Below are 18,982 nucleotides of genomic sequence, written 5' to 3'. Positions count from 1 at the left end.
TTGGTACATTAATGATTAATCATTATTATTGCCTTTAGGTCATGATTATGACTGCCTCTTTGAGACATCTGCGGATGACAATTATCTTTCCATAGAGATTTTTATAATTGTTTATCTCTCTATGTATAGGATAATAACAGCTCGTATTTAAACGAAACAAAGTACATGTTGACACTTTATGTTGATATTATATGAGCTGCGAATGCAAGGCGTATATAATTGCGATTTGAGTCACGTCTCATTAAGTAAATCACGTGTCAGGGCTGCTTTTTGTTAAACAAATTTTTTTTGAAGTTCACTTCGTGTAATGAGAATTCGTCGGAGTACTTACTGTAAATGTGGAAACACTTTTCATTTCGTTGACGTCAGATACGTTTGGTGAAGTGACACGTAATTCTATTGTTGGTGTAATTCAGCTTTTATTTCAATTTCATTCTATAAATTGCACAGTGTGAATGTCGCCTAATTCTATTTTGTATTGGCTTCGCTTTGGTTTCATTTAAATTCTTTGCTTAATATAGGTGTTAGCACTACTTGCGCGTTTAATAATAGTTTCAGCTTTTGTTTTGAGTTTTTTTTCCGTGGTAGAATGAAGGTTATTGGCAGTAGCCGTGCAAAGAATATTATTTTACCTGGAAGAACGAGTGAGCGTAGAGTTCGATTCCGTCCTTGAACCAAGTGATGGTTGGTCTTGGAGTCCCTTCGGCCGCGCACATGAAGACGATCTTCCTTCCCAGGATGTATTCCGACTCGAAGTGGGACCATAATGTGATTTTGGCACCCTGTAAAAAGCGAGTCCATTAATTCACTAATTACATCATCAAGTCAGTCAGTCAGTCAGTCAATAAGTCTGTTCGTGCGTGTTTGTGTTTTTGTCGGCGTTTTTTTTTTATACGCGATATTGCGGGATGGAATGTTTTTAATGATGATTCAGAACAATTATTGTGTTTAAAGCTGTAAATTGTAGTTTTAAAGATGTTCCTTTTTCGTTTTCTGTAAAAGAAAACTATTGTGCCGGCTTTGTCTGTCGGTCCGCACTTTTTCTGTCCACCCTCAGATATTAAAAATTACTGAGGCTAGAGGGCTGCAAATTGTTATGTTGATCATCCACCCTCCAATCATCAAACATCCAAAACTGCAGCCCTCTAGCCTCGGTAGTTTTTATTCTATTTAAGGTTAAGTTAGCCATAATCGTGCTTCTGGCAACGATATACGATAGGCCACCACCGGCCCGTGGTTAAAGTTTCATGGGCCGTGGCTCATACAGTATTATACCGAGACCACCGAAAGATTGATCTATTTTCGGTAGCCTTGATTATACGCTGTAGCAGCTGTACAGAAAACTCGATTGCGCTGAAGAAACTTCGGCGTATTTTTTACTTTTTATTATGGAACAAGTAAAAATGACTTAAAATTTGGTAGGCGAATTTATAAAGAATGGAATAACCTTAAGTAAAAATTATATCATAATAAAACTAGTATAGTTATGAATATATAAATAAACTAATGCCAAATTAAGTGAACATGTATACATATATACATAAACAGGTATAGATAATAGAGTAAAATATAGTCAGAGATAATCAGCATCGTAAAATATTTGTAGTGCATTTTTTCTTACTTGGTGTGCTTCAGTACACTATCAGATTTTCTAAATTTTTGTATTTCCACTGTGCGTGTATATATATATATATATATATATATATATATATATATATATATATATATATATATATATATATATATTATATATATTATATTTGTGTCAATATATGAATGTCTGCCATTCACACATATATACTGTAAATGTTCAAGAACCATCAGAGCGTTGTCCTCGGTAAAGAGAAAGTGAAGTCAGGTGCAAGTTACACCTGCGAATGAGAAAGTGTACAGAGGCCGCTTGTCAGACCTTTCGCCTTTATGATTTTAATCTTTAATATTTGACCTTTGCTCCGACGACTTTCTCAATAATTTTCAGTTTCCTCTATCGTAACTTTACCTCCTTTTTTTTCTTATTAGCGAGAGTATATCTGTTATGAAGGGAAAGGGTGGGGTTTTCCAAGAAGGTAGAAATAGACCTCTCCGACTCTAGAAGGAAGAAAGGTTATAAGTATCAGTGAAAACTGAACAGTTGCTTCGTGACCAAAGAATTTGGTATTTATTAAAAGAATGTATATATTTTATTCTTTTTGTTAAATCATTCATCATTTGTTTTTATTCTTCTTTACTTATTTCATTTTACCCGTAATTTCACGGGCGGTAATGTTATGTAAATTTAAAATTAGTTCGCGTTTATGTATGCAAAGTTCGAGAGCTGGTATTATTTTCGCAACGGGTTTTTTTCTTTTTTTTTTATTTAAAGACAAGCCTGGGAGCTTAATGGTTTTCACGGTTGAAATATGAAAATGAAATCTGATTTTACGATTATGTTATTTCTGTGCATAGAGCTAAGTGCTGTCATATTCTCTTACGTATAATGACCTAGTGCCGAAATGGTACTGTTGCATGCAGTGCGTTTCCGTGGATTGAAAATTCGCTTTACATCTTAATATTCGCCTTTATTGTTTACATTTATCGAAAAGACCTTCAGTAATCGTTTTTATTAAAGTTTGGTATTAAATTCTGATATTCTATTTTTATAGTTATAAGTAAAAAACTGGGTCATTCGAGCAAAATGAGGTATTCCATTCATATGTTGTATTTTCATTAAAACAATTACCGATCATATAATTGGGGTGGTGGGGGGTATTCAATTCGATTGTTGCTTTTCATTACATAACGGTAATCATTTGGTTCTCGGGGGCTATTGAATTGAAAGATTAGATTTTTAAAACCGAGTTTCATTCGTGTGCTGCTGCTTGTTAGCTTTCTGAAAAAAAAACTACTGTGCCTGCCTTGTCTGTCCGTCCGCACTTTTTCTGTCAGCCCTCAGATATTAAAAACTACTGAGGCTAGAGGGCTCCAAATTGGTATGTTGGTCATCTATCCTCCAATCATCAAACATACCAAATTGCAGCCCTCTAGCCTCAGTAGTTTTTATTTGATTTAAGGTTAAAGTTAGCCATAACCGTGCATCTGGCAACGATATAGGCCAGGCCACCACCCGGCCGTGGTTAAAGTTTCATGGGCCGCGGCTCATACAGTATTATACCGAGACCACCGAAAGATAGATGTTTTGGGTGGCCTTGATTATACGATGTACAGAAAACTCGATTTCGCTGACGAAACTTCGGCGCATTTTTTACTTTTTTTTAGTGGGCAGGTATACAGTAGTTGTTGTATTACTGACTTCGTGGAAATGAAAATTTTAGAAACAATCTCCTTTTATACCTCTTCACACAAAAGTTAGAAAGAGATTGAAAGAAATATTTTTGGGGTCGGCAGAAGTAGGAACCGAACTGACGTTTTAGGGAATGAAGAAGGGAGTTCTGGTAAGGTTTAACCCCGCCTTTGGCTGTCTTTTAATGTGATGCCACCAAGTGACTCAACAAGGCGGATGCTATTATTCTGGTATACTCAGTGCAAAAGTCAGATGTTATTGTCCTGCCATACTCGACGGCCAATAGCCCAATCCTAAAGTCTTGCAGTACTTAACAGTTTAAAGGTGAATAATATAAATACTCAGGTGCAGAAGGGGGAATAATATCATCTCACCCTATTCAACGGCAAGAGGGCAAAAGGTATCGTCCTCCTGGACTCAACGGCTGAAAAGCTAATCTTTCCGTACCTAGTGGACTAAAGGTAAATACTATATATACAGTGGCTTACTCAACGGCTCAAAGCCGAGTAATATCGTCCTGCCCGAGTTAACGGCTGAAAACTCTCAGTTCGCTTGGAATACTGAGCATTTACCTATAATTTAAGCTTTAAATCGGTCTTTTAACCAGAACTGAAAGAGAGCATCTTGCTTTCCATGATTGAAATGAATCACATTCGAGAGGTTAGTACCAAATTGTTTTGATGTTGCGTTGGTCGCTGTTGTAATTGCAATTATGACAATAGTCATTTTTAGTGATAAGCTTATTATTAACTGCCTTGATGCTTTATTTTGTCTGGGAAGAACCCGTTGATTGCCTAAAAAGAACATTTTCTTTTGTTGCGCCATTTCATTCTTTGTGGTACATTTATAGCACCTCGTACAAGTGTCTGGCTATGTCATTGGTGGGTCGTCATCATTTCTGACGAGACCAAGACCCAGTGCATGTCGTTACTCCGGAGATCATGTTGAAGAGCCACAAATACTTCTCGGAAATCGCTAAGTGGATTTCGTACAAGAATTCCCGTGTCTTGGGCACGTGGCCATTAAGGATCTAAGGGACAACAGCTGACATCGAACGACGTAAGCTGTGTGCGATTGGCAACATGAATTGCAAGGGAGTGTGCCTTCTGTCAACGAGAGACCAAAATACTACTGTAATATTGGTGAATTCACATTGGTGTAAATGTAAACATGTATTGGAACTAAATTATATATACAAAAACGAGAGCTTTCGAGAACCTGCTTGATTCTTCTCCTCAAAAAGGAGACTCGAGCAGGTTCAGGAAAACTCTCGTTTATATATATATATATATATATATATATATATATATATATATATATATATATATATATATATATATATATATATTTATATTTATATTTATATTTATATATATTTCTACTGTGTATTTACATTTACACCACAGTGGATTTCTTCAACATTCTAGTGACTCACGCTATTAAGAGATTTTTATGAACACTAGCATTGTTACAACGTCTGTTGGTGTCCTGTGGACAAACCATACCCGACAGACCGTGAGATGTGTCATAGCAATTCATTAAGACATTGCGACAAACACACCCCGTAACCATTGTACTACGGAATTTTTTTTTTTCAAGGCGTCCATTCAATTTGAAAATCTTTATGAGGCAAAACACATCCACTCTGATCCTGAAGCTAGCAAATAGCACCAACCAGCTAATCCAGAATTTCTTGAACAGTGAAGCAAGTCGAGACCAAAGCTGTGGCGAAAATGGAAACGTGACATCTGCGTTTTGAAGACGGAGTTCATTGGTGTTTGTTTTTACATATTGAGTAACCTCAAGTGTTTTTATTTTTCACTTTCTACGCCGATTTTAACCTTTTGTTTTGTTTTATTATTATTATTATTATTATTATTATTATTATTATTATTATTATTATTAATCTTCAATGAAGATCGGTGGCTGGCTGTACTGGTTTTGCCTCTTTATGTGCAGGCAGGCCTGTAAGTTGTTTTATTATTATTATTATTATTATTATTATTATTATTATTATTATTATTAGTAGTAGTAGTAGTAGTAGTAGTAGTAGTAGTAGTAGTAGTAGTAGTAGTAGTAGCAAATGGTGTAACTACCCACATGTTCTATTACTATTTCGTATTGTCTCTATTGTATCTGCATTCTCTATTTGTATGTGCCAGTCAACATAAATGAAGTGTGTCTATTATTATTATTATTATTATTATTATTATTATTATTATTATTATTATTATTATTATTATTATTATTATTATTATTATTATTATTATCTCCCGCAAAAGAAATGTTTATATGGACGCGCTGTTAAGGGAAATTATACCCTTAGACTTGCTCGTCAGAGAACGGCTAAGCGACTTTTTAAAGGGAGGTAGTGGAGTGGATCGCTTGGTGGTGTTTTTTTGGCTGATGCCATCTGATGCAATGATGGATGGTTGTTCTTCGTTTGCGTTTTGGTATTCAAGAATTTACCGAGTAATTCTGTGAATAAACCTAACATTTTTTTAACATCAATAAAGTTATCATGTTATTTTTTTTTAAATTGTACATTTATTTATTCATAATACTCAAAGGTGCATTTATTCCTTAGAATTGGAAATGTTCCTTTTCTTCGTTCCATTTATCAATACTGTGGGGGCGTCTTTCTGGCACGCGTCAGATAATTTACAATGAATCATTCAGTAAAATCCTCCTGACACTTCATGGATATGATGCACTTCTTAACCTTTCAGCTTTTATTTGTTTATTATTTATATCATATTAATTTCGTTTGCTGTGTTACTGCAGTTATCTTTGCTCTGTATCCTCTTTTGTAGCATTTACATTATTTTTTTAGTGATTAACACATTTGGTTCAGTATTGTATAATTTTTCCTTAGGAATAAATTGAGATCATGTCTTTAGATTTGGTGCTGCCAGCTGTGTATCACAGATAAGATAATTAATATATGTATTGTACTTGTGCCTTTAACTTCAAGAAAGTGTCGTAGCTTTAAGAAATCTCTCTCTCTCTCTCTCTCTCTCTCTCTCTCTCTCTCTCTCTCTCTCTCTCTCTCTCTCTCTCTGTCGTAAGCTTGCCGTCGTTAACGTGATACTCAGATTCCCATGCGTACAGCATGTATTTTATCATATCCACGTCTTCATCCTTCCTCGTCCGTTAGTGATGTACGTATATTTATATATATCTTTTCCTTCTCTTTCAGGTAAGGAACGCAGTAAACGGCCGTAGAAGTCTCAGTGAGTGTAAATGTAATTCAGTTATTTCTAGGTTGAGGTTGTATCCAGTGTGAATTGTATGTTTCATTAGGTTATTCATATATATATATATATATATATATATATATATATATATATATATATATATATATATATATATATATATATATATAAATACGTATGTATATGTGTGTGTGTGTTTGTATGTATATATATAATGTATAAATATGTGTATATGTATGTATGTATGTGTATTTGAATCATTGTCACTTATACCCCTGTAACTTTTTTATAATCACAGATTTTAAGCCATAAATATTTAATATCGAATACACGACACATTGGGAATAACTTATATCCAAGAGAGAGAGAGAGAGAGAGAGAGAGATTAACAATTTTGTTTGGAAGCATATTACATATCGAAAAGGGAGGGTGCGTATATAGAAAATATAAAAGTAAATCAATAGTTTTTCATGTTTCATTGAATCCCAATGGTACTCTAAGGCAGACTGACGGCTAATGCATAAATTCGTCTTTGAACGTATTAGTAAATGGAAAGGGGTCTGCAATGGAGGCTAATGGATATGGCGTCAGTTAGATCACTTGTAATCCTTGGATGTTTGACGTAAATTACTTCAAACTAATTTAAGGTGAAAATCTTATCTTGTAAATCAAAGTTTGAGGACTGAATTTAAATTTCCTTCTTTAATCGTGTCACGTAATGGAGTCTCAAGCATCTACCTTGGGAAGTGTCGTGCACTTGGAAAATAATCTGATTGTATGCGCTAATTTGTGCTGTAATTGGTTATATAAACATGATTAAAGGTGGACAGTTTGGATGTTCATATTTTAGTTATGGCTTGTGATCAGTGTTCTTTTTGGCAAGCTTTTGATTCCCGTGTACTGTATAATAAATTTAAAGGAATTAGGGGCAAGATTCTCCTTTGTTTTTAATTATTCATGTTTCAGTTGTTGTAATATTACTTTGGGAGGTGGGGGGGCGAAGGCCTTGCTTTTTGCCAGCGTGCTGTTTATCTTCTTCACGGTATTTATTTGTAAGTTTTCATTTCATGTTTATCAATTTTAATTTTATTGTTTTCAATTTATCAATATGTTGGATGAATTTTTTTCCCCGAAAGATTTGTCCAGCACAACGTATGGGCAGTAAATATTAAACGATGTATGAATAGCTGTCTTTCCGTGTAAAAGTTACTGCGTACAATAAAGGCACAAGCCAAAGAAATAAAATTTGCTCATGTCGTTAATGTTAGACCCGAATGCGTGCATAAAAGCAAGATGTATGTGGATGACGTCAAGGAGATTACTGAACCGCTTGGCAGAGCTCCCTCCTGCGCATTTTGTTCTCCCAGTGAACAGATTGCTTTCAGGAGTGCTTGGCGATGCAAAGCTCACATGTTTAAGGTTTCCTCACTTGGGTGACATTCAGCGTGAACTCAGATTCTGGGTCTTGATATTTATGTGAATTTGATGAGGAGTTGCCTCTGAGTTTGTTTATTAAATGAAGAATATGGCCTTCTGACATTTAAAAGTAAATACATCTTGCCTCTTGTTAAAGAGCATTCCCACTTTTCAAAGACTCAAAGTATTTCTGTTTTTTATTTATGTATATAATAGTATAAATGTAAGGTGTGAAAGTGTTTTATAAGAAAGTACGAATTTAGTTACTGTGTAATCGAAATGATTAATATAAAAAAATTCGTAATTCTGTCGACCAGGACTTAAGTGGTTGCGACGCGAGAATTCCAAAACATGATTCAGTCAATCAGCCGGCCCCTATGCCCCACGTATACTCACGTCGTCGTGGTCATAGTAAGCCTGACTTTCGGGCGTCTTGAACCTGGTGATGGCGCCCTTGTCCTTCATGTTTCTCCTTCCTCCCTTCGACCTCCTGCCGCCCTTCTTGGCCGCGGAGCACGTCGCCATCACCATCAGGAATACCACCATGAAGAACCACACCTTTTGCGCTCTCATCCTTGCCCACGCTTCCTCTTTTTATCGCCGTCTCCCTGAATTTTGCGCCCTCCTCTGGCCACTCGCGTCGCCTCTAGTCCTTCGGTGACTTTGACAGACTCATGCAAGGGCTTCGTCGTCTGCCTTCTGTCCCTCCCAAGGAAACGTTGTGGCTCCTCTTCCTTTCTGCCGGGACAGAGAAACTCTTGTGGTGAACTTTTGAAAACTTTGCGTGCAAATGAACGCATGGTAAGCAATGCCTGATATTCCTGTGGGGACACAGTAATTACAAGTAAATATAATAATTTCTTTTAATGTATAAGTACGTTAGTTTGCTTTTATTGCAATCTGATCAGGGAAAATAATTTTTTAAAATAATTACTAAATGCTTTACTCTCTGGATGAGACCTTCCGCCGTATATAAGCTAATGGTGAAGAATAGTTGTGAAGATTTGAAGTAATCTTGTTAAATTTATGACTGTACCATTGCTTTCCCTGTGGAATATCTTACCTGTGCTTGTTAGTGAATACTAAACGACCCTTGAAATATGGCGATGCATTCTTTGAGTCAGTAGTTACATTGAACAATATGAGCTCACTAAAGAGAAAGGACTCACACACTCATTAGTTCACTTACTTAGTTCACTTACCTCCTAAATATTTCTGGTTGCTTTTCCATGTGAGGATTCATCTACATTCAAGAAGTTTCTGTTTAAATGTCTTATTTGTATTCATCCTCCCACCCCCGTTAAAAGGCCTCAAAATTTTGAAGTAATTGATCACATGTATTATATATATATATATATATATATATATATATATATATATATATATATACATATATATACATATTATATATATTATTTATATATTTATATATATATATATATATATATATATATATATATATATATATATATATATATTTATTTATATATATATATATATGTGTGTGTATAAATAAGAAAATTATCGTGTAAATGAATAAAAGTAGAGAACAGAAAAGCGTTATATTGCGGGTAGTATCTCCACCCATTTGCCAACATTAACGTTGGTAAAGAGCTGGAGATACTGCTCTAATATAACACTCAGCATCTCTCTTTTTCAAACTTTATAAATTTATGTATGCACATTTCCATGCACGCACTTTCTGTCTACTATATATATATATATATATATATATATATATATATATATATATATATATATATATATATATATATATTATATAATACTAACAAATGTACACTAATATTTCTTAAAATGGACCCCTAGGAGAGTTGAAAATGTTAACTCAATTCCTTGGTTACAGTAATAATAATAATAATAATAATAATAATAATAATAATAATAATAATAATTCACTCGCATTCGCAAGCAGTAGTTGCAGTACCCTTTAGAGAGTCTGCCTGATGAGGTCGCGTACAATTTTAAGTATTGCCAAGTGTGCTCTCATTATCCGCTGCCCGAACTCATTTCCCCCGGTCGTTCCTTATTATTACTTTGTTTTACCTTTCCTCATTTAATGAACTTAATTGCAAATGGCAGGGGAAGGTTTCTTATGGCGCGCACTTTTGCCCCTATGCAGGTCCATATATAGAACTCTGTATTGTCTTTGTTCCGTTTGTGGCTTTGTTGTTCTCTGTATTAAATTCAGTTTTGTCTTGCAGTTCATTCCTTCGTCTTTGAAGGTTTTTCTTATTATTTTGATTGTTATTTTATCCTTGTTTCTTGTACTTACAATGTTTTTTGATGTTGTTTCATATGCAATTCATACTGTGAGTGAGTCTTTGTGAAATGAGTGGTTTTGTGTTAGAAAAGTATTGGAATAGCTTCATAATTATGTGCCGAATTTCGAGTAATTTTGATAGCATTCATGTGAACGACTGATAATATAACGATGTGGAACTATACAGTTGTATACACATCCCCACAAATGATATCAGATTACTCGAAAATCTGCACATAAATATGAAACTATTACCGCCATTTTTCAACCACAAAACCACTTATGTAACAAAGACTCACAAAATGAATCATATACAAAACAGCAGTAGAAAAAATAAAATCACAAACTGAACAAACACATTCATTTTTCCTCGTGTGTATATGTATATATATATATATATATATATATATATATATATATATATATATATATATATATATATATATATATATATATTATATATATATATTGAGAGAGAAAGAAAGAGAGAGAGAGAGAGGTGAAATGTATATTTCCAAGCGAGACCTTTCTCGACCTCTGTTATATGTTACTGAAGAGTTAGTCCGGACTTGAAAGGATTACCAGTCCTTTCTGTAGCGACGGGGGACGGGTGCAAAGGTTGGAGGAGATTTTTCGCTCCAGGGGGATCAGGAAAATGTCTCGTTAGAACTTATCTGGGTCTTAAAGGGCAACTTTTCTCTGCCTCCTTTGGCCACTGTTCTTTCTCATGAAGTTACGCTCAGCTCCTCTTGCTCTCATGGATGTACCCTTGATCATTCATACTCTTAGCCTCCTAAGTTTGATTTAGCCCAGTCTTTATTGATTCTAATGTAGTAGATTAAGTTCTACAGTTATGACTGGAGTTTGATCTGCAGTTATTACTCGAAGTATGACTCACCCTTACAGTTAAGTTTCTAACAGGTATGACTCTTGAGTTTGATCTGCAGTTATGACTCGAAATATGACTCACCCCACAGTTAAGTTTCTAACAGTTATGACTCTTGAGTTTGATCTACAATTATGACTCGAAATTTGACTGACTCCTACAATTAAGTTTCAAGTTTGATTAACTCATACGCTTGGGAAACCACGTTTGGTTTTCTCTCATTGTTATGATTCCAAGTTTGAGTGTCTTTTTACTCTTGTGATTCTCAGTTTGAGTTACTCCGAAGCTAAAGTTTGATTTACTCCTGCACTTGGAATGTAAAGTTTGGTTTACTCATACGCTTGAATTTAAATTTTGAGTTACACATACACTGTGAATTTAAATTTTGATTTACTAATACAAGCATCTGCAATTTTGATGTTTCCCTTCACGTAGAATTCTAAGTTTGATGAACTCAGGCACTTGGGGTTCTGTGTTTGATGTACTCCTGTACTGGCAACTCGTATGGTGGTTGTGTTGATGGTTTCATTGAAATATTTGCTTTTTAAGGTTGAGGTAAATACCTCACATATTCTCTTATAAGATTGGTTAGCCTTGTAAGTAGAATTACAAGAAATGAAGAAATGCAACAATCATAGTACGAACATCAGAGAAGAATGTGTTTAGTATATGTATATATATATATATATATATATATATATATATATATATATATATATATATATATATATATATATATATATATATATATATATAACAGGTTATTTATGTACATGGTTGTCATGTTTAGGAGGCAGAGAGTTGTGAAGGTGAAAATGCAATAACAACTATAGAGGAGAATGATGCTGACTCTCTCTCTCTCTCTCTCTCTCTCTCTCTCTCTCTCTTTTACACCCGTGCGATGGTATTTTTCTGCTTTCAATCAGAGCAGCAAATATATGGAGCCGAGTTGAAGCAGGATGCAATTGCTAAGGGCGTTCGTATTCTCCAGAATGTATTTGCATGAAATTTGTATCTCGTTTTCAAGGGCTTCAAACAGTGCCCTGTTTTATGCAAATTAGGGTGCCGGTGTATTTTCTAGTATGATGCAGATGTGTTACTGAAGCTACGTAATGTACATGGACACATTTCATTGTCATACACTTTCACAAAACACACAACCTCTCTCTCTCTCTCTCTCTCTCTCTCTCTCTCTCTCTCTCTCTCTCTCTCTCTCTCTCTCTCTCTCTCTCTCTCTCTCTCTCTCTCTATATATATATATATATATATATATATATATATATATATATATATATACATACACATATATATACAGTGTGTGTATATATATACAGTGCATATATATATAATGTATGTAAATGTATAATCACTCACATAACTGCCCGTGGCAAACATATAAGCATAACAATACTGGAAAGGTGCAAAAATAAGGCCTAGATACTAAGTGCTTTCGTGTGTTATGTACACATCTTAAGCTGTGTATTTAAATATAGCACCTGCTTACAAGATTTCTGAACTTTTCAGTTGTATTCACTTTTTAGATATCATGAACACTGAAGACCTTGAAAACGTGAAAGGAAATGAATAATGAAATTATTTTGTCGTCTGCTGGGTTTGAAATAACCGGCATTAGCAAAAATGAGTCGTGCTTTAACTCAGATTTTACCAAGTACATATTACGTTAAAGGGTTCTTCATTGAAACGTACATACATACATGTATATATATATATATATATATATATATATATATATATATATATATATATATATATGTACATACATATATATATATATATATATATATGTACATATATATGTATATACATACATATATATATATATGTATATATATATATATATATATATATATATATATATATATATATATATATATATATATATAAAACCTCTTTAACTAATGTGTTACCTTCTTGATAGTGTCGTGAATTAAAGCATGCTAGACAAACACACACACACACACACACACGCACCTTTGTGCTTTCATACATGTCCATGGATATAAAAAAATTTTTTATCCCTCAAGGCCATGTTCCTTTTCCGAAACACCTTTCTTTCTACGTTTTAAAAATTTCTGAGAGAGAGAGAGAGAGAGAGAGAGAGAGAGAGAGAGAGAGAGAGAGAGAGAGAGAGAGAGAGAGAGAGAGAGAGAGAGACTGAATATATGAGGACTTGTATTGAAAACCCTGGCTGTGAATGCAGTTCGGGGAACCCTTCAAAACCGTTGCTGGTGGTGCTTTAGTGGCTTGGTCGAGCGTCTTCGAGTTTTATTGTTGTTATCCTCTTCTCCTGGTGCTTGGGGGAGAAGATGCTCTCAACCCCCCTCCTCCTCCTCCCCCTCCTTCTCCTCCCCCGTCCACACCTCCCCCTCCCATTCTGTCCCCTTCGATCAGGAACATCTACAAGTTTTTTGTATTCCTCCCTCCTCCCTTCCCCACTCCCCACCACTAAATTCTTCCTCACACCTCCCCTTCCCGACCTCTTTTTCTATTGTCTCTGTCTTGACATCAAGTGGAGGGTTGGCAGAGTTTGTTAATGCCTTGGATTATGAAGTGTTTCAGGTAAACAGAACTCCTTTATTATTTACTTAATGATTTTTTTAAATACAATGTTAGTGTTGGTGACTCGGAAAGTCATATATTGATGGTAAGTGTATGATTGCTATGATTTTATTTATTTTAGTAAGTACTTGTTAATTGTAGAATCTTAATTAGGGCCTTCCAATACTATAATACCTGATAAACTAAAATTGGTTATATCTTTTTTCTCTTCGTACCTGCTTTGTAAATGTTATTTATCGAATAGACAACAAACAAACACACACACACACACACACACACACACACACGTATGTATGCGTGTTATTGTAATAGCCCCAATGCCCTCGTAACTTCTCGAATTCTTCACACTTTTTGGATACCCTTTTCACTACAAAGCCTTAGATCCAAATGCAAGAAATATTAAGTAATTCTGATGTCCGGTAGCAGGATTCGAACCTGCATCCAGAGTTTCTGAGCGAGGTCACGTTGCCAACCTGACCACGTTCTGATATTGTGGATGCGGGCTCGAATCCTGCCACCGGGCTTCAGAATTACTTCATATTTCTTGCATTTGGTTCTAAGGCTTTGTAGTTACAAGTGTATCCAAAAACTGTGAAGAATTCGAGAAGTTTAGAGGGCATTGTGGCCATTACAAATGCGTACGTATCTGGTAAACAGTGACCAGTAGTTCTACACACACACACACACACACACACACACACACACACACACACACACACACACACACACACACTATATGTATATATACACATGCACACACTTTATATATATACATATATATATATATTTATATATATTTATATATATACATACATACATACATACATACTAATAATGTGTAAAGAGAGACAGCTCTCATCTATCTTTTCTTTTTCTGAGATAGTCATTCATTGTAGACAAGTTTCCTTTTGACGGAGAACGTTATAGTCACGGTGAAAACCTTGCTCCACTTTTGATAGATTTAATTACAAGCTGTAAATGCGATGACCGGGGAAGCTTTCATTTAACAGAATTCGTCTCCGCTATAAATGCTAAATGTAGGAATTCAAGCGAATTTAAACCTTGGTCATTCCCCTTTGAAGTCACGTAGAGGTTGCTGATTTCGTTAACTGCAAAATGAATCTCGGGTGTGATTCGTATTATGATCGGAATTTATTATGGAGAAATTGTTCTTTGTATGAAGAATGAGGTGATATTTTTAAAATTGCTATATCATTACATAAGTTTTCACTTGCTCACGATTTCAGATTTTCACCAGCAAACACCTAAGGTTACACTGTCTGAAGTCTCTTTGTGGATCATTTTTTAAAAGTCTTGTGATAGATACGAAATTGAGTGATTTAATGCGTAATGCCCGGTATCCTTCTTGAAGTCCATGTTAACGCTTTTTTCATCTTCTCCAATGAGAGAGAGAGAGAGAGAGAGAGAGAGAGAGAGAGAGAGAGAGAGAGAGAGAGAGAGAGAGAGAGATTATATTCCCCTTGAAAACAGTATTATGAATTGACGTTTATTATGTACATAGCTGGTTAAGTGTGATTAGTCTTACAGCTCAGTTGTCCGAAGTTCATAAGAAGTTTGTGTATTTTCTTCAGAACGTAAACAAGCACCCAAGACGGGTGTATGTAGTTATACAGGTAATATGCTATATTTGAGTACTTCGATTGGTAGTTGAATTTATTAGTGATTTCTTTGTATGGCCTTTTTAAAAACTGGTGTTTTTGTTTTGAATAATCAAAATGTCCATGCGTTAATTTTGAGGCTTATTTAGTAGTTGTAATATTTTTTTTTATATTTCCTGTTTGTTACTCAACTGTAGTTCTTTTTTCATTCTTTCCGGAGGACACCCCACTGCCAGGTTCTGATTTATCAAAGAACGATCACTTGCCAGAGAGGTCAGGGGGAGGGGGAGGGGCCATCGTTGAATAAGCTGGCGGTCGATATGCCAAAGGTGATGTTAAAATGCTCTGGCGTTAAGGTGGTTATTCCGTGTCAAGATCACAGCAGCTGCTGGTTATACAATGATACACCGTCAACTATGTACAGATTGCTAACATCCCGTCTAATTGTCTCTCGTTTCCTCTCTCTCTCTCTCTCTCTCTCTCTCTCTCTCCTCAGTAGTGACGGATAGCTTTTGGTTCTCTTTCAGTGATAAGGTCTCTCTCTCTCTCTCTCTCTCTCTCTCTCTCTCTCTCTCTCTCTCTCTCTCTCTCTCTCTCAGGGACGACACGAAGCTTTTGACGCATGTTTTTAACTGTCGAAACATGCTGCGTATGTGTGTGTATGTGTGTGTTCCCTCCTTCTTCCGCTTAATTCTTCCCTCTCAGGTCCTTCCTGCGCGAGAATATGACTTGTGATCTTGCTTTCCAAAGCATATATAATTCTTATAGCCAGACATTGAGAAGATTCCTTATAATGGACAAATTGAGATAGTAGGTTTCTTTTTAAATTATATTTTAAGTGAAGCTGTCTGGTTTATATTTCATTTTCCTTGGTCTTCCCGTGTCTCTCCCATGATTCCTCAATTTCATCTCTTCCCCCATTTTTCTGCCAGTTTTTGATTTGTGGCCCTCGGATCTCAATTAACTTGGGAGTCACAAAATACAGAATCTCTCTCTCTCTCTCTCTCTCTCTCTCTCTCTCTCTCTCTCTCTCTCTCTCTCTCTCTCTCTCTCTCTCTCTCTCTTGTTGAGAGTAGCTTTTACGTAACGCAACACGGGCTTCGTGTTTTGTTATAAAATTTTTCGATTAATGAAAATGTCGTCGTTGAAAGGAACTGGTCATCTGGTTATTTATTCCTTTGTTTATTTATTTTTTACCTATTTAATTATTTATTTATTGGAATTTCAGCTCATTGCCGTTTGTACATTCCCATTTTCCTCTTAGTTTATACATTAGGATCTTCTTTATTTTTCGATCATATCCACTTCATGAAAGATGAATTTGCTTTCTTGGTAATGTACACACTTTACTAGTGATTTGTAGGTTGCTTTTACCTTTTTCCCTCATTTTAAGGGTAGAATTATATTTCTTCAAGTGTACAATGATCTAGTTATTCGGCATTCCGTTGTATTTAACTCAGTTGTCATGTTTTGCTCAGTTATCAATTAGTTTACAGACATTTAAGTTTCCTGATAATGATTAATCCTTTTGTGGACGGCAGCCTCAAGTTTTTCATTTAGCATTCCCTTCTCCCCAGTATTCTTATATCCCTCGTGTTGTTTTTCATAAGTATTTGTTTTTGCTGTTGTTACCGTTGATGTATTTCAACAGTTAATGAAGAGAGTCTCGTAGTGCGAATTCGTGTATCTTTTTGTTGGTGCTACCTGTAGTTTAGACAATGGAATGAATTGACTTTTTTCTTTCTTTCCATTACTAACATTCTTTAAGGATGTTGGCATATTTCACCTCTTTTATAATCCAAGTTAGATAAAACACAGTTGAAAATCTTTCCGTATATGTCTTTTATTCCCGAGTTTTGATATAACGTGAACTTATCTCCCAATTATCTCTTCCCACAAAAACCGACAGCTCTTTTGTTGTTCCTTCGTTGAATAATATGTTAATTGAAATTATCTTTGTTTTTAATTCTAGCTAATGATTGTGACTTCCTCAGATATGTTTTTGCAGCTTTCCTCCAAATACGAACTGTAAAGTTGAGTCGTCTATGTTCAGGTTCACAGAGAAATTAAAATATTATATGATGCCACATTCTCATTGTATCTGTGTTGTCATAGATTTTGAAGCCAGGTTACATAGATTTCTTTTAATATTGTTGCCTTTAAAAAATTAAAGGTGATAAGAAACATTCAATAGTAGCTCAACATATGCTTGCAAGCATTTAGATTCGTTTATGTGATCAGACCAAGGAATCACTGAACTATATTATAATGTAAGTGATATCTTACTATGATGCAAACATTTAGTATTTATGTAAATATTTTAATTATTATAATGTGAACTGGGTATCTTACTGAATGTGTATGTAAACTGTTGTTTGCAGTTTTATGATGTAACCCGGGGTATCGTGTTAAATGTGCATGTAAACGTTAGTGTAAACATTTAGTTGTACGAAGTAAATTGTTAAAATTTTACAGCACTGCTTTGAGTAACGAGCAAAACTATACGTTCATCCAGAAGGGTCCGTAATCGATCACTGATTGATTGGAGTCTTTACATGACCATTTTTATTCTTATCAGAAAATTGAAAACGGTCACTTTTATAAACTTCCCCTCTGATGTATGGGTGATCGCTGTCCCTGAGTATTGATTCCGCGGATTTTATAACTTGACCTCCGACCATTAACAGTTTGTTTACTGCGGCAAATGACGATGCGGTTAGGGTTCATTTTACGAATATTCTGGCACGTGTTGTATATTTCTGTAAGTGCTCTCTCTCTCTCTCTCTCTCTCTCTCTCTCTCTCTCTCTCTCTCTCTCTCTCTTCTTGGCGCGAGTGTGTGGCCGTAATCTAAGAGGATTTTACCGTGTTGGAGCCCAAAGGAGAAGAAAAATGTTTTAGGTGGTGGTGGTTCGTGCGAGCTGGAGCTCATAAACAACTCTTTGCATGTCGGTCGCTGAATTATTGCCAGAATTCTCCGCAAAAAACCCTTCCCCCTCCCCTGTGTGCCTTTTGAAGTGTTGGGAAGAGTTTGAAATCAATATGTAATGGAAGTTCGCTTCTTTTGGAGTGTATGGGGGAGTCTTACTGTCATTGTCACTTTTGTGAAACGAAATTGTACTTGAATGAGTTTTTTTCTTCTCTGTTATGGGTTGAAATTTATAGCTTAGAAAGTCTAAAGAAGGTATCCTGTGTGCTTGTGATTGATTTTTGTAGAATTTTAACGATTTTGCCACTCGGATCTTTGATAGGATTTTAATCGCTACTTGGCAGTAAATAAGAAACATACTGTAAGGGTGCGTCTACACTACAGTGAACCATGTCATATAGACACGTCTGCCATTTATCGCATATATATCACAAACAGGTCGAAAACAAGTCAACGACCGTAAATGTGGTAATGTATGAGGAACCGGTTAGGACTACCATAAGCCTTTGATATGTTTTCATTCTGTTTGTGATGTGTGCGCCATGAGTTAGTGACGTGTGTTTATGACATGTTTTGCAGGTTTTTCTGCTTTTTTCGGTAAACATTAAGGATTTGCAGTAAGCAAGTGTACAAAGAATTTATAAGTCTATGTTGTGGACATAAAACAATTAAATGTTCTTTGAGACGTATCTACAGTATATCTTCATGAATCTCATATCCAGTTATTGCATGGTTTTTTTTATTCGCTATTAAAGATTCAGAATATCCCAATTGCATT

The 18,982-nt window shown here is 35.3% G+C and overlaps 2 protein-coding genes across 2 annotated transcripts in view; one reads left to right on the top strand and one right to left on the bottom strand.

Moving 5' to 3' along the window:
• The window catches only part of LOC136835947 (procollagen-lysine,2-oxoglutarate 5-dioxygenase 1-like), a 390,163-nt gene that overhangs the window by 137,705 nt on the left and 233,476 nt on the right, over positions 1-18,982 (top strand). The window lies entirely within an intron of this gene.
• Positions 1-18,982, bottom strand: part of LOC136835950 (immunoglobulin domain-containing protein oig-4-like) — a 49,620-nt gene that overhangs the window by 6,723 nt on the left and 23,915 nt on the right. The window contains exons 2-3 of the mRNA XM_067099851.1: positions 8,308-8,649; positions 633-782 (exon numbers count right to left, since the gene is read on the bottom strand). Coding sequence (XP_066955952.1) covers positions 633-782; positions 8,308-8,484 — 327 coding nt within the window. The 5' untranslated portion in view covers positions 8,485-8,649. The remainder of the gene's footprint in view (positions 1-632; positions 783-8,307; positions 8,650-18,982) is intronic.

The sequence above is a fragment of the Macrobrachium rosenbergii genome, chromosome 55, assembly GCF_040412425.1.
Source record: "Macrobrachium rosenbergii isolate ZJJX-2024 chromosome 55, ASM4041242v1, whole genome shotgun sequence".
NCBI lineage: Eukaryota > Metazoa > Arthropoda > Malacostraca > Decapoda > Palaemonidae > Macrobrachium > Macrobrachium rosenbergii.
The sequence above is the reverse complement of the archived record's forward strand: the minus strand, read 5'-3'. Positions and strand labels throughout refer to the sequence as shown.